Raw genomic sequence first — 27686 nt, 5'->3', positions numbered from 1 at the left:
ATTTAACTTTCATTGTACATCCTAGACAAGAATGCTAGCAGACATTACTGTAGTAATAATGAACACTATAATTAAGAGTAGTATAGAACAAATACCAGTAAATGAAAGTAAACCTCACAGAAACATTATGAACCGCCTGTGGCAGTTTCTGTGAACAAAGAAATTTCAGTTCCCATCTGCAGCATTAGATCTGAACACACTGCCTGTCTCTGCCCAATATTCAGGTCATCTTTCATACAGTCCCACACTAGACAGAAAGATGAAGCTGGGCACAAGAAATGGCTCACACTTCAGATATCAGGGTCAAGTTCAACTACCATAATTTTTACTCATCTTGTTGTAGGTACATGTCATGGCAAGATCCAAATGACTTTAATGGAGAACATTTCAGAAGCAACTGAATTTATTCTCGTGGGGTTAACAGATGCCCCAGAGCTGCAGATCCCTTTATTTATCATTTTCACTCTCATTTATTTGATCACATTAGTTGGGAACCTTGGGATGATTGTGTTGATTCTGCTGGATTCCAGACTCCATACTCCCATGTATTTTTTCCTCAGTAACCTGTCCCTGGTGGACTGTGTTTATGCCTCAGCAGTCACTCCCAAGGTAATGGAAGGGTTTCTCACAGGACATAAGATCATATCCTACAATGCATGTGCTGCCCAAATGTTCTTCTTTGCTGCTTTTGCTACCATTGAAAGTTTCATCCTGGCCTCAATGGCCTTTGACCGTCATGCAGCAGTATGCAAACCACTGCATTACTCTACCACCATGACAGGTCCCATGTGTGTTCTAATGGTAACTGTCTCCTATATGTGTGGACTTCTTCAATCCTCCATCCATGTTGCCTTCACCTTCCACCTCTCCTTCTGTCATTCTAATGTGATCAATCACTTTTTCTGTGACATACCTCCACTGCTGGCTCTTTCTTGTTCTGATATCCATATAAATGACATTATAATTTTTGTATTGGCTTCATTTGATGTTGTTTTCACTCTGTTCATTATCTTGAACTCTTACCTGCTTATTTTCATCGCTATTCTGAGGATGCACTCAGCTGAGGGCCGGAAGAAGGCTTTCTCCACATGTGCATCACACCTCACCACTGTGTCCATCTTTTTTGGAACAATCATCTTCATGTACTTACAGCCCAGCTCCAGTCACTCCATGGACACTGACAAAATTGCCTCTGTGTTTTACACCATGGTTATCCCCATGCTGAACCCTCTTGTCTACAGCCTGAGGAACAAAGAGGTCAAGAGTGCATTCAAGAAGGTTGTGGGAAATTCAAAGTCAAGTCATAATTTGGCTAAGTCAATTAATTACAAATTGATTTCAAATTATGGAGACTTCTATTAGATATCTATTGTCTGGCAGTAATTTTTCTTAAATTGTTTCATCTCTATTTCTTTTGATATTCCTTTACACATGGTATGTCTATTTTTATTTTTCAGGCATGAGTATTTTAGAGCAAATTGTTGATGTGTTGCATAAATAATAAGCAATTAAATTTTAAAATCAAGATTATAATGCTATTTACTGCCAGGATTACAGTGGTCTGCTGTGGGATGGTCTGTATATCAAGTGTGTTGCTGATTGGTCAATAAATATATCACTGATTGGCCAGTGGCCAGGCAGGAAGTATAGGCGGGACAAGGATGAGAGTAAAGCTGGGAAGTGGAAGGCTGAGTCAGAGAGACACTGCCAGGCACCACGATGACAAACAGCATGTGATGATGCCGGTAAGCCACGAATCACGTGGCAAGGTATAGATTTATAGAAATGGATTAATTTAAGCTGTAAGAACAGTTAGCAAGAAGCCTGCCACGACCATACAGTTAGCAACCAATATAAGTCTCTGTGTTTACTTGGTTGGGTCTGAGCAGCTGTGGGACTGGCAGGTGAGAGAGATTTGTCCTGACTGTGGGCCAGGCAGGAAAACTCTAGCTACAGTGGTCAACACAATAGGTATCAACTTATTTGACTCTAATCTCATATGCCAGTTATATTTTTAATTATTAAAGTTTAAAATATCTGATACAGTCAGGCGGTGGTGGCTCATGCCTTTAATTCCAGCACTCGGGAGGCAGAGCCAGGCAGATCTCTGTGAGTTCAAGGCCAGCCTGGCCTACAGAGCGACATCCAGGAAAGGCACAAAGCTACACGGAGAAACCTTGTCTCGAAAAACCAAAATAGAAAAAAACTGATATTTTTGAAATTACACTTCATTTAATTGGTGTTCCTGAGTGTGTGTGTCTCTGTGTGTGTGTGTCTCTGTGTGTGTGTGTGTGTGTGTGTGTGTGTGTGTGTGTGTGTGTGTGTGTGTGTGTGAAAGCCACAAATCCACTATAGACATCAGAGGATAATTTTCAGAAGTTGGTTCTCTTTTTACCATATGGGTCAGGGATCTAACCCAATTTATCAGAATTGGCACCATGAGCCTTTACCCAATGAATATATCTCCATCTCAATTTCTTATACACAGTGTAAAGCTATAGTTCTTAACAGTACTTTAAACAAACATTTTGAGACATCCTGAGAGAATGCATCAGCCCAAGATCATCCAAAAGAGCTTTATTTCTTAAATTTAGTTTTGACATAAAAATCATGACATATGGCTTTTTGCATCTTGGGGTTCAAATAGGGCTAATAATGAGTTTCAATAATAAAGAACCACATACTATCTACATCTATTCAAACCCTTGATTTCAGCAGAATTCAGAAATAATTTCACCCAAACTACATTTATAGTTCCCCTTGCCAGAGTTCTTCAAAGTTCTTAACCTTGTCCAACATGTGTGTTGAACAGCAATATCTTCCATAAAATAAAATTCTTTAACCTTTATTTAAAAGTCGAATCAATTTGTAAAGTAGAAAGTAAAGCATTAAAAGTATGAAAATATCTAGAGATCATACTAATTTCTCATTATTTTGAGGTAAACATACTGAATTGAATGTCAAAATTGAGAGGAAATCCCTTAGGGCTTCTGATGGATTGCATGATATTGTTGATCACTTCAGGATGTTCTGTAAGGCAAATTAAAACCACAGCCAAGAAGTGGTACATTAAATATAATCACTTTAACTGAAAACCAAAGGGATTTGTAGCCTGGAAAAATGAGCTTCTTCTCCTATATCAATCTTTGTGTTGGATATCAGGCATTTTTTTCTTACATGAATTAAATGCTTATTCAATGAAATAAATTTAAATTATTAAGCAACTAAATAAACTAATCAGATCATGTGTGAGCAGAAAATTTTACATGTGCATAAATGAGTGGATGAGTGAGAGGAATAACAACAGAGATTTTATCAACAAGACTGCATTGTTCATGCCCAGTACTGTAAAGCTGCGCCTATGGGTATGGACAACATAGGCTCCAAGGAGAGAACTACTATTGATGCTTTGCTAAATGGTCACATTTTCAGATTTCCTCCTATATATATCTGCTTATATCTGTTTATATAGACTACTCTCAGCCTTGATTGGAGAAGCTTCTCTTCTTTTGCAGCAGGGTAGTAGTTAATGGAGAAACTCATAAGTGGTTGTAGTGCTGAGAATAAGTGAATCTGAGTGTTTATACATAGATGGGGCATCTATGTAAATATCCCCACAATGCCAAATGCCAGAGAACATTGTGGAAGTTGGAACATGAAGACAATAATAATCAGAGGATGGGAAGTTCTGGGAAATGCTGTCTTATGGGCATAACGTGGACACCATACATATGGACATATAGTATTTGTGGTTGTTTGCATAAAATCAAGCTAGTCATGATTATAATTGTGACAGGAGCTTCTGAGGCTCCATCTCCACTTCTTCAGCTACTGGCAACTGATGGATGCTTTCTATTGACAATCTATCAGTAGGTGGTCCCAGACCTAGGGTCATATGGGTAGCATTAACTGGATTCAGAAAATATTAAGTGATAAAGTGGAGGGAAAATAAGAAGTAGTGTGGCAAAAAGGCTTGGGAGGTTTTTAGGCAATTGAGTATGATCAAATTTATTGGACTTGTGTATGATTGTCCCAAAGAATATTATACAATAGTATTTTTAAAGTAATTATGAAATTTGTGTCAAAATGCTGAAATGGGTATTATTAAGCTGAGGGAAGTAAGTTGGGCCCAGAAGATAAGTGTCACATGTTCTCTTATATGTGGATGTTGGTTTTCTAGATATTTATATATTTTTGAATTGACAAGATTTTTTTATAATTTTATGAAAAGGATATTTAGATCCTTATATATTTGTTTTCATTCTTGATCATGTCAACTGCAGTTCTCCATGGTACTGAGGAGTATGTCATATAGCAAACAAGTGTGGCTCTAATGAACTTAAAGTCATCTGATGAATTAATTTTAGGTAGAAAAAAACTCTCAATGGCAAACCATTAAAGATGTTATGTTGTTGCTGGAGATCTTCTCTCTGGGTTCCGACGAGGCCCAGCAGTCCGACAGCCCACTTATAAAATAAACACACAGATGCTTATATTATTTACAAACTGTATGGCCTTGGCAGTCTTCTTGCTAACTGTTCTTACATCTTAAATTAATCCATCTCTATAAATCTATACTTTGCCATGTGGCTCGTGGCTTACTGGCATCTTCACTTGCTGCTTGTCATGGTGATGGCTGGCAGTGTCATCTCCCCCCACTCACCCCCCACCTTCCTGTTCTCTCAATTATCCTCTCTGTTAGTCCTGCCTATACTTCCTGCCTGGCCACAAGCCAATCAGTGTTTTATTTATTGACCAATCAGAGCAACATACAGACCATCCCACAGCATTATGTGGTTTTGCTTAAGTGCATAAAATAAAATATAAAGAGATAGAAACTGTGTGAAGTCATGAATCATAACAGAAGATAACGATTTAGAAGACTCCCTGACTGACTCTAAAATAATTAAAAAGCTAAGGCGTAGGTCCAGCAAACTTTGGTAGAGAGTAGCAAGAACAGATATGTCAGGTGCTATTAATCAGGACAATGACCCTAAAGATACTGATACTGCAAAGATGTCAAGGATGTTCTTCCTATCAAAGATTCAGGGTATTCAGATCTTGAGATTAGAACAGTGGACAGAGAGGAGCATAAGGCAAAACCAAAGTCTCTGCTTCTCTCTCACGCTACATTCCTCTTCCTCCTCAGCTGTGCTGTATGGAGTGCTCAATCATTAAGCCTCAGAACTGCTGGAAGTAATGTTGATTCTAAACCACACGGTCCATGTTGTTTCTTTCGAGCAACATAAATGAGTTGTATGATGACTATCTACTTAATTGACTTTGAATTTCCTGAACATTTCTCAAATTATTTGTTTTATGGGCCCATCAAGATATTTGGATACTCATTTCTTTATGGTGGTATTACCTAACATTTGATATTATCTTTCATTTTTATTTTGGCTACCCTGTGTAGGTGAAATGACATGTGATTATGCTTTTAGTTTGCATTTACCTAGTGGTTAAAGATATTGGTATAGTTTGAAGCACTTTATGTGCATACTTATATGTGTGCTTTGGAGAAAAGTCTACTTAGATCTTTAGTCATTTATGAATTGTACTTTTATTACTATATCATTAGTCTTTATGTACTATAAGATTTTCAGTGAGATACATTCTATGGCCTTGCTCATTACTTGGTATATGTGCAAAACCCTTTCGTCTTATTCTGTCAAGAACTATCTGAATCTCAAATGTACACTAATATTGTTTATTTTAAAATATGCTGTTGCAATTGATTTGAGAAATGGGGTTCTTTATTCTGACCTTCTACTCTCATTTGCCATTATAAGCATTCTGCAAACAAATTTAGACATTTTCCTCTGTTGTGCTCACCAAGGTCAGGTTGAAGGGCCAATGTGGGTTCACAAACCTTTAGAGATCACCGCCTACATGGCACTGTTTCCCTTGAGACATAGGCAAAGCTTGCACCTTTGTCTTGATATTTTCAAGGGCACGAGCCCAGGTTCCATTCTGTATCAGCACTTCACAGATGGGGGCTGATAACAGCAAGATGCTTTCCTAGATGTGAACATTGAACCAGTGTTCTGGATATGAAGCAATTTCAATATTTCCTTTGTCTCGATATTTGGCTGACACCAGGAAGCATTAAAAAGCATATCAACATGACAACATAGCCAATTAGAACTGTAAAAGATGGTAAAATATCTAACATTTTTTACTATTCAAATGAAAGCACAGGAAAGAAAACTAATGCTCAGAAAATATAAACAGCTGAGCCACATGACAGCCTTAATATTTCTGAAAATTTTCTTAACCTTGAACCATTGCTATTTCTGTTGTCCTGTGTTGCTCCAGGCTTATAGCTTTCCATACTCAGGACTATTTGACTCTGGAGAGATAGTGATGCTCAAAAGGTGACACTAATTCATAAATTTGTTATATCTAGAGTGCTGTTCAAGAGTAGAAGGGTAACGATGATAACACTCTTTGTAATTACAGAGACTGTAGATCTTCCAACATCCATTTGTACAAAGGATTATGTAACTTTCTTTAGGACCATCAATAGTTAGGCATCAGTATTTTGAACTGAACACAATGTGGTATCTAAGAAGATATGAGATATACTATGTGAAGTAATATCTCCCATTACTTGCCTACCTTTAAAAATGTAGTGTCGTTTATTACCTGCAAAGAACTTACATATTATTTGCTATATATGTGCAGATACAATAAGCAAATAAAAGGAATAATAATTCTCATTATAATGCCCTTAAGGTAAAGCTACATATTTTCTTACCTTAATATGTAAAAGTAAAGGAGTAAAACCTAAGACTCTAGACTAAATGTATTTTAGTGGCTTAAAAGGCCACTTCATACTATAACCTATAAAGCATAGGCAGGTGTTAACTGAGGCATCAAGGAAGTGAGAATAACCAAACACATTAAGAAATACAGTTTGGTTGAGGGCACAGAATCCACAGGGAAAAGAAAATCAACTCTTCATTCTTCTTTATTCTCCTCCCAAAACAAATAATGCAGAGTTCTTTGATGACAAATGATGGAAAATCCCAGCCTACTTAAAAAAAATGAAGACATGGAAGGAAACCAATAAAACTCTCTTTAATTTTTGACATGCTTAAATACATCCAAATATCATTACATACAGGCTTCATACATCAAGTAGAAAACAAAATGGCCCAAATTTTAAACTGAAGCATTCCCTTAAAGGCTTCATAATGAGGAAGAAAGGGTGTATAGTCCTAGAGCAGCACCACAAGACACTAAACTATGTATAACTTGGTACAGCTGTCAGAGACAGGAAATTCATTTAGGGTTCTTGTCACTACGATTTTTCAAAGCATACATTTACTTTCTCCTGAATAAACTTTTGGTACATACTTAAAGCATCAAAGTGTGCATTGTGTTTGTATGAGTTTGGAAATGTAAATAAAAAACATATTGAGTTGAATTACTGTAATAAATAATATCATATACCAGACAATTTGAAATGAGCCCTAAATATAAAGTTCCAAGGTCCATTTATACTACTCTCACATTAATAATCTCATACAACCTGCCCTAATAAGAATTTTATACAGGTTTTTCACAAAGAAATGATTATATATCATGACCTTGATCATGTTTCAAATTTTATTATATCATCTAATCCTAGGAGCAAGTCATGATCATTCCTAACTGAGTTTGCTGGAGAATATTTCAAGGGAGAATGAATTTATTCATGTGAGATTAAGAGATACCCCATGCCTTATGTTCTCATCAGCCATCCCATACCCTCCATTGCCCACCCCTCAACCCCAGTTTACTCATGCAGATCTCATCTATTTCCTCTTCCCACGGTGATCCATGTGTCCCTCTTTGGGTTTTTCTTGTTAGCTAGCGTCTCTGGAGTTGTGGGTTGTTGTCTTGTTATCCTTTGCTTTACAGTATCCACTTATGAGTGGGTATATACCATGTTTGTCCTTCTGAGTCTGGGTTACCTCACTCAGGATGATATTTTCTAGTTCCATCCATTTGCCTGCAAATTTCATGACAAATTTTGGGATAATCAGACAACAACCCATAACTTCAGAGAAGTTAACAAGGAAGACCCCAAGAGGGATGCATGGATCACCCTAGGAAGGGGAAATAGATTCGATCTCCATGAGTAAACTGGGCATGAGGGGTGGAAAATGTAGGGTAGGTGATAGGGGATGAGAACATAAGGGAATGGAATGGTTGAGCTGTAACAGGGATGGAGGGGGAAAGCAATGAAAGAGATACCATGATAGAGGGAGATATCATGAGGATAGAGAGAAACTCAGTGCTAGGGAAATTGCCAGGACTCTCTAAGGATGACCCCACCTTGGACTACTTGAAATAGTGGAGAGGGTGCTTGAACTGAACTGGCTTACCCCAGTGATCAGATCAGGAATACCCTAACTCTCTGTCATACAGAGCTTTTCTCCAATGACTGATAGAAGTAGATGCAGAGATCCACAGCCAAACACCAGGAAGAGCTGTAGAAGTCCAGTCAAAGAGAGAAGAGGGATTCTATGAGCAAGTGCATCAGTGCATCATGATGGGGAAACCTGCAGTGATGACCAAACCAAACTAGTGGGAACTCATGAAAGTTGGATCAATGGCTGTGGAGCCTACATGGGACTGGACTAGGCTCCCTGCATGGCAAGACAGTTGTGTAGCTTTATCTGCTTGGGAGGGTGCCTGGCAGTAGGATCAGAATCCATCTCTGATGCATGAGCAGGCTTTTTGGAGCCCAGTACCTATGATGGGGCACCTCATGCAGCCTTCAGCAGGGGGACGGGCTTGGACTTGCCTCTACTGGATGTGCCTCCCCATGAAAGCCATCTGGTAAAACATTGTTTACTTTAAGAGAAGTGTTAGCCTGGTCTCTCGCATAAGCAGTGACAGTAGCGCTAAGCTGTGTGCTGGGTCAATGAGAAATCACTTAGTTGTTCTGTCCAGAGACCACATACACACTCCTAGTAGCTGCCAAACTGAGTTTAGAGCTATTCTTCATGGAAAGAAAGTTCATTTCTCACCACTGGGGCCCAGCATGGTGACTACTAATCAGTTTCCTTGTGAAAATGGCAGAGGCCATTCAGCAGGCTCAGGTCTTGGTGGATTTGTGTTTGTACGAAGTTTATAAGCAGAATTATATTCAGCTCTCCTTTGTTCTTAGAAATGACATCAGTTGGTATGGAAAAGAGCTCAAAAGGATAGTTGCTTCCCAAATAAAATCCCCATGAAAAATGACTACTTGCTTTTAATTACACTACACACTTTTTAAAAAGATAAGTCTAATCCTCATGTAAGCAGTTAAACCTAGTTTTGAAATACATTTTTCTTCATCTTGAAGGTATTCTGTACTCTGTCAGAAAAAGAAAGGGAACCACTAACCCAGCTACAAGACTAATTCTTAATTTTTTAAATTAAAATATAGATTCAACACAAATTAAACAGAATAAATATACATATTTAAGAATTCACGTTACAGTGGCTATATTCTAATAGAAAATTTCCTTCTCTTGTCTGTTTGCTGCTGTGGGATGGTCTGTATGTCAAGTGTGTTGCTGATTGGTTAATAAATAAATCACTGATTGGTCAGTGGCCAGGCAGGAAGTATAGGCGGGACAAGGAGGAGAATAAAGCTGGGAAGTGGAAGTCTGAGTCAGAGATACTGCCAGCTGCTGCCATGACAAGCAACATATGAAGATGCCGGTAAGCCACGAGCCACGTGGCAAGGTATAGATTTATAGAAATGGATTAATTTAAGCTATAAGAACAGTTATCAAGAAGCCTGCCATGGCCATACAGTTTGTAAGCAATATAAGTCTCTGTGTTTACTTGGTTGAGTCTGAGTGGCTGTGGGACTGGCCAGTATCAGAGATTTGTTCTGACTGTGGGCAAGGCAGGAAAACTCTAGCTACAGTTTGCCTCTCAGCTTCCTGGCAGCAACTTTGTCTTCCCAATAGGAAGGATACATGCTAGCATTTCACATACAAGTACTTGAAACACGCACTCACTTCACTTCCTCACCAAGAGACTTAAGTTTTATCATTTTTCTTGTTGTTGTACAAATGTTAATATCTGAACATTTTCTCACAACTGTTCCAAATTATTTGTCATAATGTCTTTCCTTTTACCAGATTTAAAAAATGAATGCATTAAAGTTATTAAAGAAATTATAAAGTAAAATTTCATGATGTCATTGTTTTTCTTTGCTGAGTAATATTCCATTGTGTATATGTACCACATTTTTTCTTAATCCATTCTTCAGTTGAGGGTCATCTAGGTTGTTTCCAGGTTCTGGCTATTAGGAATAATGCTGCTATGAACATAGTTGATCATGTTTCCTTGGTATAATTGGGCATTCCTTGGGTATATGCCCAAGAGTGGTCGAGCTGGGTCCTGAGGGAGGTTGATTCTCAATTTTCTAAGAAAGCACCATATTGTTTTCCAAAGTGGCTGTACAAGTTTGCATTCCCACCAACAGTGCAAGAGTGTTCCCCTTGCTCCACATCCTCTCCAACATAAGCTGTCTTCAGTGGTTTTGATCTTAGCCCTTCTGACGGATGTAAGATGGTATCTCAGAGTCCATTTGATTTACATTTTCTTGATAATTAAAGATGTTGAGCATTTTCTTAAATGTCTTTCAGCCATTTGAGATTATTCTCTTGAGAATTCTCTGTTTAGCTCTATAGCCCATTTCTTTATTGGACTGTTGGGTATTTTGATGTCTAATTTCTTGAGTTCTTTATATATTCTGTATATCAGCTCTCTGTCAGATGTTGGGTTGGTGAAGATTTTTCCCATTATGTGGGCTGTCGTTTTGTCTTGTTGACCGTATCCTTTGCTCTACAAAAGCTTCTTAGGTTCAAGAAGTCCCATTTATTAATTGTTTCTCTCAGTGTCTGTGCTACTGGTGTTATATTTAGGAAGTGATCTCCTATGCCAATTCATTCAAGACTACTTACTACTTTCTTTTCTATCATGTTCAGTGTAACTGACTTTATGTTGAGGTTTTTGATCCACTCGGGCTTAAGTTTTATGTATGGTGACAGATATGGATCTATTTGCAGCCTTCTACATGTTGACATCCAGTTATGCCAGCACCATTTGTTGAAGATGTTTTCTTTTTTCCATTGTACAATTTTGGCTTCTTTGCCGAAAATCATATGTTCATAGGTGTGCAGATTAATGTCAGGGTCTTGAATTCATTTCCATTGGTCCACATGTCGGTTTTTATGCCAGTACCAAACTGTTTTTTCTTATTGTAGCTCTATAGTAGAGCTTGAAGTCAGGAATTGTGATGCCTCCTGAGGTTGTTTTATTGTACAGGATTCTTTTGGCTATCCTGGGTTTTTTGTTGGAAGTTCTAGCCATAGCAATAAGACAACACAAGGAGATCAAAGGGATACAAATTGGAAAGGAAGAAGTCAAGATTTCACTATTTGCAGATGACATGATATTATACATAAGTGACCCCAAAAATTCGACCAAGGAACATATAAAGCTTATAAACACCTTCATCAATGTAGCAGGATACAAGATTAACTAAAATAATAGTAGTCCTCCCATATACAAATGAAAAAAATGGCCTGAGAAAGAAATCAGAGATACATCACCTTTAACAATAGCCACAAACAATATAAAATACCTTGGGGTAACTCTAACTAAGCAAGTGAAGGACCTGTATGACAAGAATTTTAAGTCCCTGAAAAAAGAAATTGGAGATGTCAGAAAATGGAAAGATCTCCCATGCTCATGGATAGGTAGGAGTAACATAGCAAAAATGGCAATCCTACCAAAAGCAATCTACAGATTCAGTACAATCCCCATCAAAATCACAACACAATTCTTCACAGATCTGGAAAGAACTATACTCAACTTCATATGGAAAGAGAAAAAAAAAACAACAAAAAAACAGGCTAGTCAAAAGAATCCTGTACAATAAAACAATCTCTGGAGGCATCACGATCCCTGACTTCAAGTTGTACTATAGAGCTACAGTAATAAAAACAGCTTGGTACTGGCATCTTTTTTTTTAATTTTTGACTCATTCCTTCAATAACTCATCACAAACTATAGTCTTTTTAAAACGTCTTTGGCCCTCAGTTGTAGACCTATGCACATTTTGAGGTTGTTGCGAATCAAACTCATGGTCTCATATATATGGCGCAAGTGTTTTATCACTACATCCCTAGCCTCCAATGTCAATGTTTTAGAAAAAGCACTCAGATGGGCAAAACTGAGACAAGGTCACTGCTCTATTGCTTCTACATCAATCATATTTTTCAATTAAATATGCATATCAGATATAGAATCTTACCTTGCTCTCAGAAAACAATAAATGACAATCTTTAATCACCCAGCAATTCATTCATAGAAGGTTAGATAAATACAAGTGGAGAGACACTCTCTCCTGTACTTGTAAAGGTTCCAAGTCTAGTGAGGCATCAGGACATGAAGCACAATCATTATCAGGGAACTAGGAAACCTTGGTTCAGGTCTTATACATACAATAATACCTGTGCATTTGGAAATTATTTACCAGTGAGGTCTGTTTATTCATCTGAGGATAGAAATGTTAAAATTATCTCTACCACAATTTCACAGAAGCAGATATGTTTTTCCTGTTGGGGGTTTCAAACTCACCACAAAAACTCTGCAGAAAGGCCATTGTGTATCCTAAATATTTTGGAGTTTACTTGGATGAGTGGAAAACAAAGGAGCTCTGGACAGAATCTTATCTCCTTAAGGTAATACTATGTGAGACCATGATGACATTTCAGAGGCCAGTTTGGGGAGCTATTTGAAAACTGTATAAACAAGGAATTCTCTAAGGGAAATAATTTCTCCTTACTCTACTTACCCAGCAAAAAAATAATTAAAATTCAAAGAATGTCATACTTTTATGTTGAGTAACACATAAGATTATTTGTAATAAATGCTATTATTTCCTTTCTGTAGAACACATTATTCCATTGAGAGATCTGTGTTTCACGCCATGTTCATCCCTATGCTGAACCCTGTGGTCTACAGTCTGAGGAACAAAGATGTCAAAAGTGCGTTCAAGGATGTTGTTGGAAAACTAAAGTCTTCACAAAACTTAGTCAATGAATCTGGATATATTTTTCAATCATCTGAAACGTTGGACCTGTATCTTTAAGGAATAGTTTATTTGTAATTATTACTTGTTTGTGATTTCCTTGAACACCTGAGGGAAAATAATTGGAAATTATAACTCTGTTCTGTCATAATTTATGAATGATGACTATAATATGAGCAAGAGGAAGGGAAACACATGTCCAAAACCAAAAATGATATGATTTAAGATTTGGAACATCATGAATGTATCCCTGCTTATTAAATTCTGTATAAGTAAAGAACACTCTGGCTACTATTCAGTCAGAATGTAAGATTCTCACCACTACCATGACCTGGCTTACCTCCATCCCCTGCCAATTCTTTACATCCTCTGCTGGGACCTGTTCACCACCAGGTATGGCTCCAGGCAATGTTTGTTTTATGTTTAGTAAGAACAAACAAACAAATAAACAAACAAACCAGAGAACTGGTCCATGGCTTATCTTTGCCTGTCAACTGCAAGATATCATTGTATTTTATCTGCATCTTTATGGTGCTGAACTTTCCAGTAGGGATTTTCAGATGGGTCCATGTTGTTCACCTAAGGATATCTTTCTGTGGCTCAAGGACATTTCTCTGTCTAGCTTTGTTAACCAAAACACTTAATGTATTTTTAACATTGAAGCCTTATTACATATAGAATCATCTCATTTTTGTCTGTGTGGGGTATTCAAGATGTGTGAGGATGAAAGCTTGTTGTTCTTCTCATGAAAATTAGTAAATAGAAGCACAAAGTTTTCAGAAAAGTCTTGATCCACTATTCTAAGCATATAAGATTCCATACATGCATTTTAAAAAACCTCATATTTGGGCTAAAAATACATTCACAAGTATCTGTAGTGCAGAGAATACAAAAATCCACAATGATGAGAGCTAATCTCGTGATGCACTAAATTTTGTGAGTAGAACAGACATTTGAGCTCTGAAATCCTTGGGAAAACAAGGGGAAAAACATGTTTAGGAAGAACAAGTATAGGTTTATGTGATTCTAGTCCACAAATAAAGGCTAACTGAAGTATTTGAGTGCTTGTGTAGTTTCATTTCATGAGTCCCTGGGCCAGTAGCAATATAAAGCAACTGAGTCATTCACTAGGAAAAATATCAAGACAGAAATATCTCGGGAAAAAATTCTGTCACATCAATATAATATCCTATAAATATATGGAGCTTTTTTCATTAAAAAATACAAAATGAGTTGCTAGATATCGTTTGTCTAAAAAATATCAAACACAATATGTCGATATGTGCTGAATTCTCCTGAAATAGAGGTGAATGTTCTTTATGAAATAAACACCATGACACACAATAAAGAGTATGAATCCCAAACAATGAAAAATAAACACACTTTGAAAATGAGAAAAGATACAAATTTTAAAACTTTATTATAAAAATTATATGTAAAAAAGTTAAATATTAAAATTGATAAAAATAAAATATCATGGCATAATGCTTGAAAATTTTAAAAATTCAAAATATTACTTAAGAAAAAATGACAGAAACAATGAAAGAAAATTTGATATAGCATTAGTATACATATTAAATCTATGAAAAAAATTTAATTCCAAACAACTGAATAAAAATCAAGGTCAAATTTAAAAATAACCTTATAAAACCTCTTTAGGAAAGACTTCAGTTTATGGGGCAAAGTATTTTTATGATAAGTCCTTAATCTTTGTTTGAGCTGAGATAGTTTATTTTTAAAGTATTGAAAATATTAATACCTATAGGAATGGAACAGTCAAACAGGAAGGAATCCAATATAGTCCTACATTATACAGTAATTTGTATCTGTACTAAAACTGTTGCTTAATCTGGCAAGGTCTACAGGAAACTAGATGGAATAGTCAAACAGTTGGCTGAGTAATGTCATCTGAATAATGTGTGACTCCTGAATGCTACATCTCAGCTTGAGAAACCTCTGCAAACTATACCATGACTTGACTGACATTTATTTATGGAAACTCCTTATCAATTTATTGCTGAGAAATTCAGTTCTGGCCAACTCATTGGATGACCATCCTTTTGCACTCAAAGTGAGCTTTTTTGCAAAGACTTTAGACTCTTAATAATAAGGAACAGTATGCACAAGGACAGTGAGTGCTGAGATTATGAGGGAATGATTACCAAGGCTTACACCTTTGTTTCAGTGTGATTAAAATGGCTGTTAATATGGGTCTAGGATCAGGATTAGTATTTATATCACAACAGCCTTCTGAAGGTACTGCTGCGCTGTCTGTAGACTCTGTCATAATCTGGGTATTGTGATTTTCACCTGTATGTTTCTGTCTCTCTAGCATCTAATAAGTCTTCCCTTTTTCTTATTTGCCTGCTTTCATGATGACAATACTCAACAAGGAAGTTTTAAAATGTCTTTTCTTTGAATTTTGTATAGATCTTCAAACTCAGGATTTGTGAATTTCTTTGTTTGGGAAATTCTCAAATAATTTATATCTTAAGTGATGTAAATTTTCATCATAGATTTCCTTCACTTCCTTGGCTACATTAATTTCCTGATTTTTTTAAATTTTAAATGAATGTTTTTCTTGGTGTCTTTCTCAGCTTGTTCATTACATATAAAAGTTACTAACTTTGTATAAGTTATTTATACCATTACATGATTAAGGTATTTAGAAGTTCTATGAGCTTTCCAACAGTTGTTGGGAATCTTTAATATAAATGATTATATGCAATTTAGACAGCACAAGAGTTGAGAGTGCAGACAATATTGTTTCATGCCTTCTCTTATTGGAAATAGTTTCATTGTTTTAAACATTTAGTAAAGCATTGACCATAGGTTTGATATAAATAACCTCTATATATACCTTATATTCTGTTTTTTTGATTATTATTATATAATATGTCTTTGAATATTTAAGCCCTCATATTATTCCTATTCTTCATATAATTCATAAAATAATATAGGATTTTCTTAAACATCACTCCTGTCTTTAAAACATGTTTGAAGAGGAAGAATTTATTCTTTAATGACAAAGACAGCACTTAATTGTCATAATGTGATTTGGTTTTTCTTTTTCAGTACTAGTAATAGATCTCAGGGCCTGATATACTATCCAAATTCTTTTATGTTGAGCCAATCTCAGGCTCATTTCTTAGGTTTTTAAGTTCAAGATATGTTATGGCTCACAACAAAACCTTTATATGGAAATCCCAGTAACAGACAGCTGAAGTGTGTACCCAGAGATTTTAGTTAAAAACAAAAATTAATTTTTGTTGCCTAACTTGGGTGTCTCTGAAAGATGGGGTCTATTTTTCAACTTCTATCCAATAATGCACCTAAAAGCACTTTTTATCCAAATGCAGACAGTGTACCTTTCTCAGTCTCCATTAAGTTCAGGTTAAAAGGCCAATATAAAATCATAAGTCTCTAGAGGTATTCAGTGACGTGTACTGCCTCCCTTGAGATGTGTGTAAAGTTTCCACCACTAACTTGATATTAGCAAGAACACATGCCCAGACTCTGATCCACAGCAGAGCTCCACAAATCAGAAAGAAGAGTCACTACAGGTGGGAAAAGAGAATTGTTTGAACCAATGATATGGACATGAGGGTTTTTCCATAACTAGTATTTGGTAGCCCTACTTCCTAGGACACAATTTAATTGATTAGCTACTTTAAAATACGTATAGCAAGTTAGAAGAAAGCCTAGAATTTCTAACCATTTTTATCTTACAAATAAAAACTTAAAGCAAACAAAAAAGAGGGTGTGGGTGTCTAATGCCCAGAATGGTTATGCATCCTTACTAAGGCTGTACTTTTCTATGAGTTTTCTCCTGTTTGGTTCCCTGTTATTCCAACTCTACCATGATGATCTACAGAACTAAAATTTCTTCTCTCTGGACCATCAGGTATGTTTTAGAAATGATTAGGGTGGAGGTTATACTCAATAAAACATAGGGAGAACATAAATATAGAAACAAATGAATTTTAGTTTGGCTATCTTAATGACAAGTCTGAATCACTTCCCACATTCAATATGAAGTGTTTTGGAGGAATGGGTACAATCAACATTCCAGCATCAGAGGTTTCTTTAGGTGGAGACATTCTTTTATACTCTAAGAACAGTAGCAAGACTGTTTGTCACCTGAGCCACCGTGTTGTTGAGTACAACTACTTTTATAATATAATATGATTTGGTCAGGACAGCAGGTATACAGGCAAAGATGAGAACAACTCTTCCATCTTCTCAATTTTCTCCCACTCTTTCATCTTTCCTTGTTTTCTCCCCAAATACAAATAAAGCAAAGATATGTTGATTGTAGGAAATAAAAAGCATCCAGTTTATATGAGAAATGAATATCAGGATGATAAGATAAAGTACTAAAATTTTTAGTTCTACTATTTAAAAGACCTGCTCCTTTGCTCTTTCACTTGATGAAACATAGTAAGATTTCATCAAGAATATGACCCACTGAAAACTCAATTCCTTGAACGTTCCAATATTTAAAAACAAATATCCAAATAAGAATGCTTTCATGATTTAGAGAAATAGCTTCTTATCCGTATAACAGAGTCCTTGGTCTTGGATACCTTCCAAGTGGTGAGATATTTATTATAGATGGAAAATGCACTGCCAGTTTGACATAGAAAAGAAGGGCATGACAACATGCCTCCACATTGTGCTTTCTGCTGATTTAACTTTCATTGTACATCCTAGACAAGAATGCTAGCAGACATTACTGTAGTAATAATGAACACTATAATTAAGAGTAGTATAGAATATATACCAGTAAAAGAAAGTAAACCTCACAAAAACATTATGAACCACCTGTGGCAGTTTCTGTGAACAAAGAAATTTCAGTTCCCATCTGCAGCATTAGATCTGAACACACTGCCTGTCTCTGCCCAACACTCAGGTCATCTTTCATACAGCTCCACACTAGACAGAAAGATGAAGCTGGGCACAAGAAATGGCTCACACTTCAGATATCAGGGTCAAGTTCAACTACCATAATTTTTACTCATCTTGTTGTAGGTACATGTCATGGCAAGATCCAAATGACTTTAATGGAGAACATTTCAGAAGCAACTGAATTTATTCTCGTGGGGTTAACAGATGCCCCAGAGCTGCAGATCCCTTTATTTATCATTTTCACTCTCATTTATTTGATCACATTAGTTGGGAACCTTGGGATGATTGTGTTGATTCTGCTGGATTCCAGACTCCATACTCCCATGTATTTTTTCCTCAGTAACCTGTCCCTGGTGGACTGTGTTTATGCCTCAGCAGTCACTCCCAAGGTAATGGAAGGGTTTCTCACAGGACATAAGATCATATCCTACAATGCATGTGCTGCCCAAATGTTCTTCTTTGCAGCCTTTGCTATTACTGAAAGTTTCATCCTGGCCTCAATGGCCTTTGACCGTCATGCAGCAGTATGCAAACCACTGCATTACTCTACCACCATGACAGGTCCCATGTGTGTTCTAATGGTAACTGTCTCCTATATGTGTGGACTTCTTCAATCCTCCATCCATGTTGCCTTCACCTTCCACCTCTCCTTCTGTCATTCTAATGTGATCAATCACTTTTTCTGTGACATACCTCCACTGCTGGCTCTTTCTTGTTCTGATATCCATATAAATGACATTATAATTTTTGTATTGGCTTCATTTGATGTTGTTTTCACTCTGTTCATTATCTTGAACTCTTACCTGCTTATTTTCATCGCTATTCTGAGGATGCACTCAGCTGAGGGCCGGAAGAAGGCTTTCTCCACATGTGCATCACACCTCACCACTGTGTCCATCTTTTTTGGAACAATCATCTTCATGTACTTACAGCCCAGCTCCAGTCACTCCATGGACACTGACAAAATTGCCTCTGTGTTTTACACCATGGTTATCCCCATGCTGAACCCTCTTGTCTACAGCCTGAGGAACAAAGAGGTCAAGAGTGCATTCAAGAAGGTTGTGGGAAATTCAAAGTCATAATTTGGCTAAGTCAATTAATTACAAATTGATTTTAAATTATGGAAACTTCTATTAGATATCTATTGTCTGGCAGTAATTTTTCTTAAATTGTTTCATCTATATTTCTTTTGATACTCTTTACCCATGGTATGTCTATTTTTATTTTTCAGGCATGAGTAGTTTAGAGTAAATTGTTGATGTGTTGCATAAATAATAAGCAATTAAATTTTAAAATCAAGATTATAATGTTATTAACTGCCAGAATTACAGTGTTCAACACAATTGGTATCACCTTCTTTGACTCTAATCTCACATACCAGTTATATTTTTAATTATTAAAGTTTAAAATATCTGATATTTTTGAAATTACGCTTCATTTAATTGATGTTCATAAGTGTGTGTGTGTGTGTGTGTGTGTGTATGTGTGTGTGTGTGTGTGTGTGTGTGTGTGTATGTGTGTGTGTGTGTGTGTGTGTGTGTGTGTGAAAACCACAAATCCACTATAGACATCAGAGGATAATTTTCAGAAGTTGGTTCTCTTTTTTCCATATGGGTCAGGGATGTAACCCAATTTATCAGAATTGGCACCATGAGCCTTTACCCAATGAGTATATCTCCATCTCAATTTCTTATGCACAGTGTAAAGCTATAGTTCTTAACAGTACTTTAAACAAACATTTTGAGACATCCTGAGAGATTGCATCAGCCCAAGATCATCCAAAAGAGCTTTATTTCTTAAATTTTGTTTTGACATAAAAATCATGACACATGGCTTTTTGCATCTTGGGGTTCAAATAGGGCTAATAATGAGTTTCAATAATAAAGAACCACATACTATCTACATCTATTCTAACCCTTGATTTCAGCAGAATTCAGAAATAATTTCACCCAAACTACATCAAACTACATTTATAGTTCCTCTTGCCAGAATTCTACAAAGTTCTTAACCTTGTCTAACATGTGTGTTGAACAGCAATATCTTCCATAAAATAAAATTCTTTAACCTTTATTTAAAAGTCGAATCAATTTGTAAAGTAGAAAGTAAAGCATTAAAAGTATGAAAATATCTAGAGATCATACTAATTTCTCATTATTTTGAGGTAAACATACTGAATTGAATGTCAAAATTGAGAGGAAATCCCTTAGGGCTTCTGATGGATTGCATGATATTGTTGATCACTTCAGGATGTTCTGTAAGGCAAATTAAAACCACAGCCAAGAAGTGGTACATTAAATATAATCACTTTAACTGAAAACCAAAGGGATTTGTAGCCTGGAAAAATGAGCTTCTTCTCCTATATCAATCTTCGTGATGGATATCAGGCATTTTTTTCTTACATGAATTAAATGCTTATTCAATGAAATAAATTTAAATTATTAAGCAACTAAATAAACTAATCAGATCATGTGTGAGCAGATTTCCTCCTATATATATCTGCTTATATCTGTTTAGGGTTCTTGTCACCACGATTTTTCAAAGCATACATTTACTTTCTCCTGAATAAACTTTTGCTACATACTTAAAGCATCAAAATGTGCATTGTGTTTGTATGAGTTCAGAAATGTAAATAAAAAACATATTGAGTTGAATTACTGTAATAAATAATATCATATACCAGACAATTTGAAATGAGCCCTAAATATAAAGTTCCATGGTGCATTTATACTACTCCCACATTAATAATCTCATACAAGCTGCCCTAACAAGAATTTTATACAGGTTTTTCACAAAGAAATGATTATATATCATGACCTTGATCATGTTTCAAATTTTATTATATCATCTAATCCTAGGAGCAAGTCATGATCATTCCTAACTGAGTTTGCTGGAGAATATTTCAAGGGAGAATGAATTTATTCATGTGAGATTAAGAGATACCCCATGCCTTATGTTCTCATCAGCCATCCCATACCCTCCATTGCCCACCCCTCATCCCCAGTTTACTCATGCAGATCTCATCTATTTCCTCTTCCCACGGTGATCCATGTGTCCCTCTTTGGGTTTTTCTTGTTAGCTAGCATCTCTGGAGTTGTGGGTTGTTGTCTTGTTATCCTTTGCTTTACAGTATCCACTTATGAGTGGGTATATACCATGTTTGTCCTTCTGAGTCTGGGTTACCTCACTCAGGATGATATTTTCTAGTTCCATCCATTTGCCTGCAAATTTCATGATAAATTTCAGGATAATGGGAGGCCTTGCCTTTTTGTTGGGGGGGTAGGGAATGGATTGGGAGGGGAACCCTGGGGGGACGGGAGGAGGGAAGAGGAGGATATTTGATTGGTGTGAAAAATGAATGAAAAATTGTCTTAATAAAAAAAAGAGATACCCCAGAACTGTAAGACCAATCATTTATAATCTTTAATTTGTTTATTTGATCATTCTGATTGTGAATATTGGGATGGTTGTGCTGGTTCTATTGGACTACTGACCTCATAGTGTCACCTACTTTTTTTCTCAGTAATCTCTTCCTGGTGAACTGTTCTTATACTTCACCTGTCACTCTCAAGGTAATAGAGGAGTTTTTTAGGGGATAATTGATCTTATCCTACTATACATAAGCTTCCCAGATGCTCTTCTTTGCAGATTTTGCAACAAATTAAAAGTTGCATCTTTGCCTCAATTGCCTAAAACCATCATACAGCAATGTGTAAGACTCTACAGTACTCCACCACCATGACAAGTATCATATGTGTCTTGCTTGTTGATGGTTCCTATGTCAGTGGATTCTTGTAATATTCCATTCATGTTGTCATTAGTTTCCATTTCTCTTTATGCCATTCTAGTGTTAACCACTTTCTCTGTGGTATGATATAACTACTGAATCTTTACTGTTCATACAAATGAGATGGGTAATGTTCATGTTGGCAGTAATAAATATTACTTCTTCTCTATTCGTTATCTGAGGGATAGAAGTCCTTCTCCACCAGCTGAGAGCTGGAAGTCCTTCTTCACCTGGGCATCGTAACTCATCACTTTCCATTTTATGTATAAGAATATGTTCATGTACTTACAACCAACTTTAGTCACTTCATGGGCATTCATAAAATGGTAACCATATTCTCCACTGTGGTCAGGTTCATGTTGAACTATCTGAGCTGCAGTGTGAAGAATAAGATACTAAGAGTATATCCAAGAAGGCTGGTGGAAAAGTAAAGTCTTCAATATCCTTAGCAAATTAATTGTAAATTATAAGCAAAAAGAAGTTTTATAAATGTTCTATCATCTAAGAAAGATTTTATTATAATTATTTAATACTACAATTTCTCTGAGTATAAATTCTGTTTAGTACTTCTCTTTTCTATATGTCCCCTCATTTTACATTTAAAACTTATTTTTAATTATTAAATTATTCCTTTTATTTTGAGATTAATATTATATAGTTTCCCCTTCAAATACTTTCATATATCCCTCCTTACTCTCTTTCAAATTAATGGCATTTTTTACTTCTTATTTTGTACATATATGTATATGTATATGTATATGTATATATTTAACATACTCCTGAATACAATGTGCTCAGTCTCTATAATAATACTTGTATATGTGTTTTCAGGGCTGCCTGTTTGGTTTCCTCTTATGATTAGGCTCAAGCAAAGTTTTTATTTCTCTTACCAGAAATAAAATGTTACTTCAAATATAATAATTTATTCATTTATTTTTATTTATGTATACTCATACCTTCATGAGTATATGAGCAGTGATCTTGAAACAGTGCTTTTCCTGAGTCTCATGGTGTATGTAGTCTTCATGCAGTAAAAAAGGCTTTAATGAGTCTTGAAGAACTTTTAGGAGCTTGTAAAATCAGCTACTAAAGTACTAACATATGCAATAGGATTTAAAAACAAAACTGATGCCAAAAGAGACTTTTCTGGTCAATGAATTTTGACAAGATGTTTCTTCACTTTATTACCAAGGAGAAAAGTTTTGTTAGAAATCCAATGTTGTGCTAGTGAGCTTCTGGTTAGCATGTATGCATGATCAGCCTACAGAATGGGACCTTCATATATCCTGGGAGAGATCTAAATGTGGCCATACACAAAGTCATATTCTGACAAAAAACTATATGAAATTATTTTGTGATTTTGTTTTTTTTTAATTCAAATGTGTAGTCTTCACATTGAACTCTGTAAATAGAAACATTGTATCACAAAGTCTAAAGGTTTGATGTGCCTGCAAATATTACAAACAATTCAAAACACCTATAAGTGGAAAAATATTATTCAGGTGAAAAAAACTAAGCTTATCCTATGGGGTGGGAAATTATTCCCCAGAAATGAATTTCTATTCCTGCAAGAAAATATATTAGGGATTGAGAATGATCATCCTATTGTTGGTGACTTCAACAACATGGAGAGGCCTGTGAGAAGGCAAGAACCACAGTGCTGTCACAGAGCCTATCAGGTCCTTCCCACCAACTCCAGCAGTAGATACAACTGGCTAGAATTTTTGGAGCTGACATTCCTGCCTCTTCTTCAATCCATTTTATATAACTAGCATATAATTCTACTAATTTCAAGGTTTTAAAATCATTGGCAGTCAATATAATATTTAAATGTCCTATTTTTGTCCATAGGTGATATCAGTTTCGAGGATGAAAAAATAGTAACACTTAAATTTGTTATTTAATGTTATTTAATATCATGTTATTTAACATGATAACTCTTATCATGTTCCTCATGCCATTCTCAGCTCTGAGCATAAGTCTTCTCTTTTTATCCTTATGTTTCACCCAAGAGTGAAATACATCATTATCATGTTTACATGTTTTACTGAAAATTTTAGATATAAATACCTTGAGGAAGGTCATACCACCACAGGTAGCAACTTAGGATTCGAAATTAGGCCACTGGATCACACAAATCAAGAGTCTTATTCTAACTTTGATTTGGATTTGGATGAGAAAATTATCCCAGAGGCTCATGTATTTGAATACCTGGTCCTCAGATGATAATGACATTTGTGAAGTTATAGAACCTGTAGGAGGTACATTGTTGTTGGAGGACTGGGGGTAGGTTTTGAAAGTTTACAGCCTCACCCTTCATCCAGTTCCCTTTTTCTGCTTCCTGTATGGGGAGGAACTGTCATCAGCCAGCTTCCTGATCCTGCTACTTGTTTCCATGTTTTCCCCACCATCATGAACTCTAACCATTTGGAACAATAAATGTAAACAAACTCTGCTGTGAGTTGATTTTGGTCATGGTGTTTTATCCCGGCATCAGAAAAGTAACTAATACACCTCCATTGATAAAATAAAGTATGCTCAGGAAGGACAGAAAGATAAAGAATTACATTAATGGGGAAAAAAGCTTGAATGATGTAAGAGGCTCTGCTCCCATGATATCTGCTTTTGTGACTGACAAAAAGCAGGGACTTAATATGCCACTGATAAAGACTGGTGGCTGTCAGATACAGAAGGTGTTTTCAAAGACAGTTGTCAGAGACAGTAAATAAATTGTGCTCACTTAGATCTAAATGATACATTCACAGAGACACTTCAATCAAGGCTGTCAAAGAGAGTAACTATAATGCGCTTACCTAGAGTTAATATGATGTATAATCTAATGTCCATAGACCCTCACTCCTCTGATTGATACTCCTCATAAATCCACCTTGCAACTTTGTTTACTAGGATATAATTCTTTAATGTTTGTTCTTGTAACAAATCACATTTTAGGGTAGCATTGGAAAAAAAGAGGAAGTGTGTGTGTGTGTGTGTGTGTGTTTGCATAAAATTAATCTTTAGAGATAAGATTTGTAATAATACATGTACACACACACAAATACTTTAATATGACTCTTCTTAAGAAACTCTCACTTGTCCTATCAAGATTCTTAACCTCGGGTTCATAGAGCACCTTCCATTCTTTTCTTAAAAGCTCTAACTGTGCATCATATTTTCTCTCCTTGAAACATATTTCTCCATTAAACACAAATCCAATTTATCTTGGGTACAGATCTCTGGAAAAGAACTAACTATTCAGGCAGATTCCAGTGTGTTAAGGAACTGTGTCCTAAGGCTAGTGAAAGCTCCACCACAGGACTTGAGTTCAGAAAAACAATCAGTTCTTTTAATTTTTCAGTGAAATAACTCATTCATGAATTTTAGTTATGAAATATTTTATTGTATTATGACTGCATAAGTTGAAGACTATGCAAATTAAACTTACATAATGATCATTTAATCATGTATGTCTATATCATGTCATTTTATTGTACACTACACTTATATTCATTATGTACTGGTATTATGTATTAAGTTAAATTATGTCTAAATTAAATATATTCATTATGTGTTTCCATTCATTTGGCTATTTGTCCCTGTGCTTTATCCAACCTTGGTCTCAACAATTCTCGCTCATATAAACCCTCCTCATTCTCGTTAATTGGACTCCCAGAGATCCACCCAGGGCCTAGTCATGGATCTCTGCATCCAGATCCCTCAGTAGTTGGATGAGGTTTCTAGCACAACAATTAGGGTGTTTGGCCATCCCATCACCAGAGTAGGTCAGTTCGGGCTGTCTCTCGACCATTGCCGGCAGTCTGTTGTGGGGGTATCTTTGTGGATTTCTGTGGGCCTCTCTAGCACTTTGCTTCTTCCTATTCTCATGTGGTCTTCATTTACCATGGTCTCCTATTCCTTGTTCTCCCTCTCTGTTGTTGATCGGCCTGGGATCTCCCGCTCCCCCAAGCTCTCTTTCCCTCGACCCTCGCCTTTCATTACCCCCACTCATGTCCAGGCTGTTCATGTAGATCTCATTCCATTTCTCTGTCATTGGGCGATCCCTGTGTCTTTCTTGGGGTCCTGTTTTCCGGGTAGCCTCCCTGGTGATGTGAGTAGCAGACAATTCATCCTTGTTTCATGTCTAGTATTGGATCAGGCCCTCTGAATGGGTGAGACAGTTGATTGGCTTGATCTGTTTGGGAGGCATCCAGGCAGTGGGACCAGATCTTGTGCTCATTGCATGAGTTGGCTGTTTGAAACCTGGGACCTATGCAGGATTGTTTGGCTCGGCCTGGGAGGAGGGGACTAGACCTACCTGGACTGAGTCTACCAGGTTGACCTCAGTCTGTGGGGAAGGCTTTGCCCTGGAGGAGATGGGAATGGGGGGGGGGGCGTTGGGGGGAAGGTGAGGGGGACGGGAGGGGGGAGAACAAGGGAATCCGTGACCGATATGTAGAACTGAATTGTATTGCAAAATAAATTAAAATAAATTAAAAAAAAAAGATACACTAAAACAAAAAAAAATATATTCATTATGTATTAAAAAATAAAATAAATATGAAAAATTAAACCAAACTAGATCTGTGTAGATAAAAATGAATATTTTCTTTACAAAATAAGTTGAAAGTAAATGTTTATGTTGAAGTCATACCAAGACTTTTGTGACAAAGCTATACATTAGGGAAGGGGAAAATATCATCAAATACTTTTGAACTTGAAAATTGTTTTAAATAATGAAAGATATAATAATAGCGAATGCAAACAAAAATTCTGTGATGTGTGCAGAGACTTCAATGAGGTTTTTATTGTTTTCATTCTTTAAACACAAACAAGTAAATAAAATGATTTTGTTTGGAAAAAATAAACATTATGCTGTAGGAAAGGAAAAAATATATGGAGAGAAAGCAACAAATCTTACTTCTGTCTTTTGGAAAATTCCTCCTTTATTTGTTTTTAATTTTTTCTCTTCAGATTGAAGACAGGGTATTGTGCAAGTTGGCAAGCTCTCTACCACTTAGTTCTCATTTGTTTGTTTTTACTTTTAATATATTTATTTGAGTGGAATTATTTGTTGTAGCTAGAGTTTTCCTGCCTGGCCCACAGTCAGGACAAATCTCCCTCACCTGCCAGTCCCACAGCCACTCAGACCCAACCAAGTAAACACAGAGACTTATATTGCTTACAAACTGTATGGCCATACCAGGCATCTTGCTAACTATTCTTTTATCTTAAATTAATTCATTTCTATAAATCTATACCTTGCCACATGGCTCATGCCTTACCGGCATCTTCACATGCTGTTTGTCATCCTGGCGGCTGGCAGTGTCTCTAACTCAGCCTTCCACTTCCCAGAATTCTTCTCCTCCTTGTCCCGCCTATACTTCCTCCTGCCTAACTACTGGCCAATCAGTGTTTTATTTACTAACCAATCAGAGCAACACATTTGCCATGCAGAACATCCCACAGCAATTTGTTTTTATTTTTAATATATTTATTTGAGTGTGTATTTGTAGTGCACAAACATGTCATAATGTATATTGAGAATTAGAGAACAATACACAAGTCAATTCTTTCCTTTCACCAGGTGGCACCAATTCCATATACTCACTATGCATTCCCATTGACCTTATAAATTTACTTTGACATTTTTGAATATATCAATACTTAACTAAGACTGTATTCGTAGAATATACAGTCTCCAAAAGGTGCCAATATTTAAAGGAATTATCCAATGAAGTCCTCATTAATTAGGGGAAATTTAATTAGATCCAACTGTCCCTAGAGAAGGATCACAGATCATTGGATATATTTAACATGGTGGAGGATATATTGGAGAAGGGAAATACATTTTCAAATTTGTTATATAATAGCAAGTCTTGATGACCTGTTCTTCACAGTGTT

At 36.2% G+C, this 27686-nt stretch overlaps 2 protein-coding genes across 2 annotated transcripts; both read left to right on the top strand.

Annotated features, from left to right (window-relative positions):
* Positions 1–366: 366 nt before the first annotated feature.
* On the top strand, positions 367–1362 carry LOC128123758 (olfactory receptor 5B12-like). Its single transcript, XM_052760071.1, has one exon. The coding sequence runs from the start codon at positions 367–369 to the stop codon at positions 1360–1362; it is 996 nt and encodes a 331-aa protein (XP_052616031.1).
* A 16785-nt stretch (positions 1363–18147) lies between these two features.
* Positions 18148–19083, top strand: LOC128093962 (olfactory receptor 5B12-like). The gene has a single exon (XM_052711917.1). The coding sequence runs from the start codon at positions 18148–18150 to the stop codon at positions 19081–19083; it is 936 nt and encodes a 311-aa protein (XP_052567877.1).
* The last annotated feature ends 8603 nt before the right edge of the window (positions 19084–27686 follow it).

The sequence above is a fragment of the Peromyscus californicus genome, unplaced genomic scaffold, assembly GCF_007827085.1.
Source record: "Peromyscus californicus insignis strain IS unplaced genomic scaffold, ASM782708v3 Scaffold_4__1_contigs__length_199733344, whole genome shotgun sequence".
Taxonomy (NCBI): Eukaryota; Metazoa; Chordata; class Mammalia; order Rodentia; family Cricetidae; genus Peromyscus; species Peromyscus californicus.
This window is presented reverse-complemented; position numbering and strand designations above follow the sequence as displayed.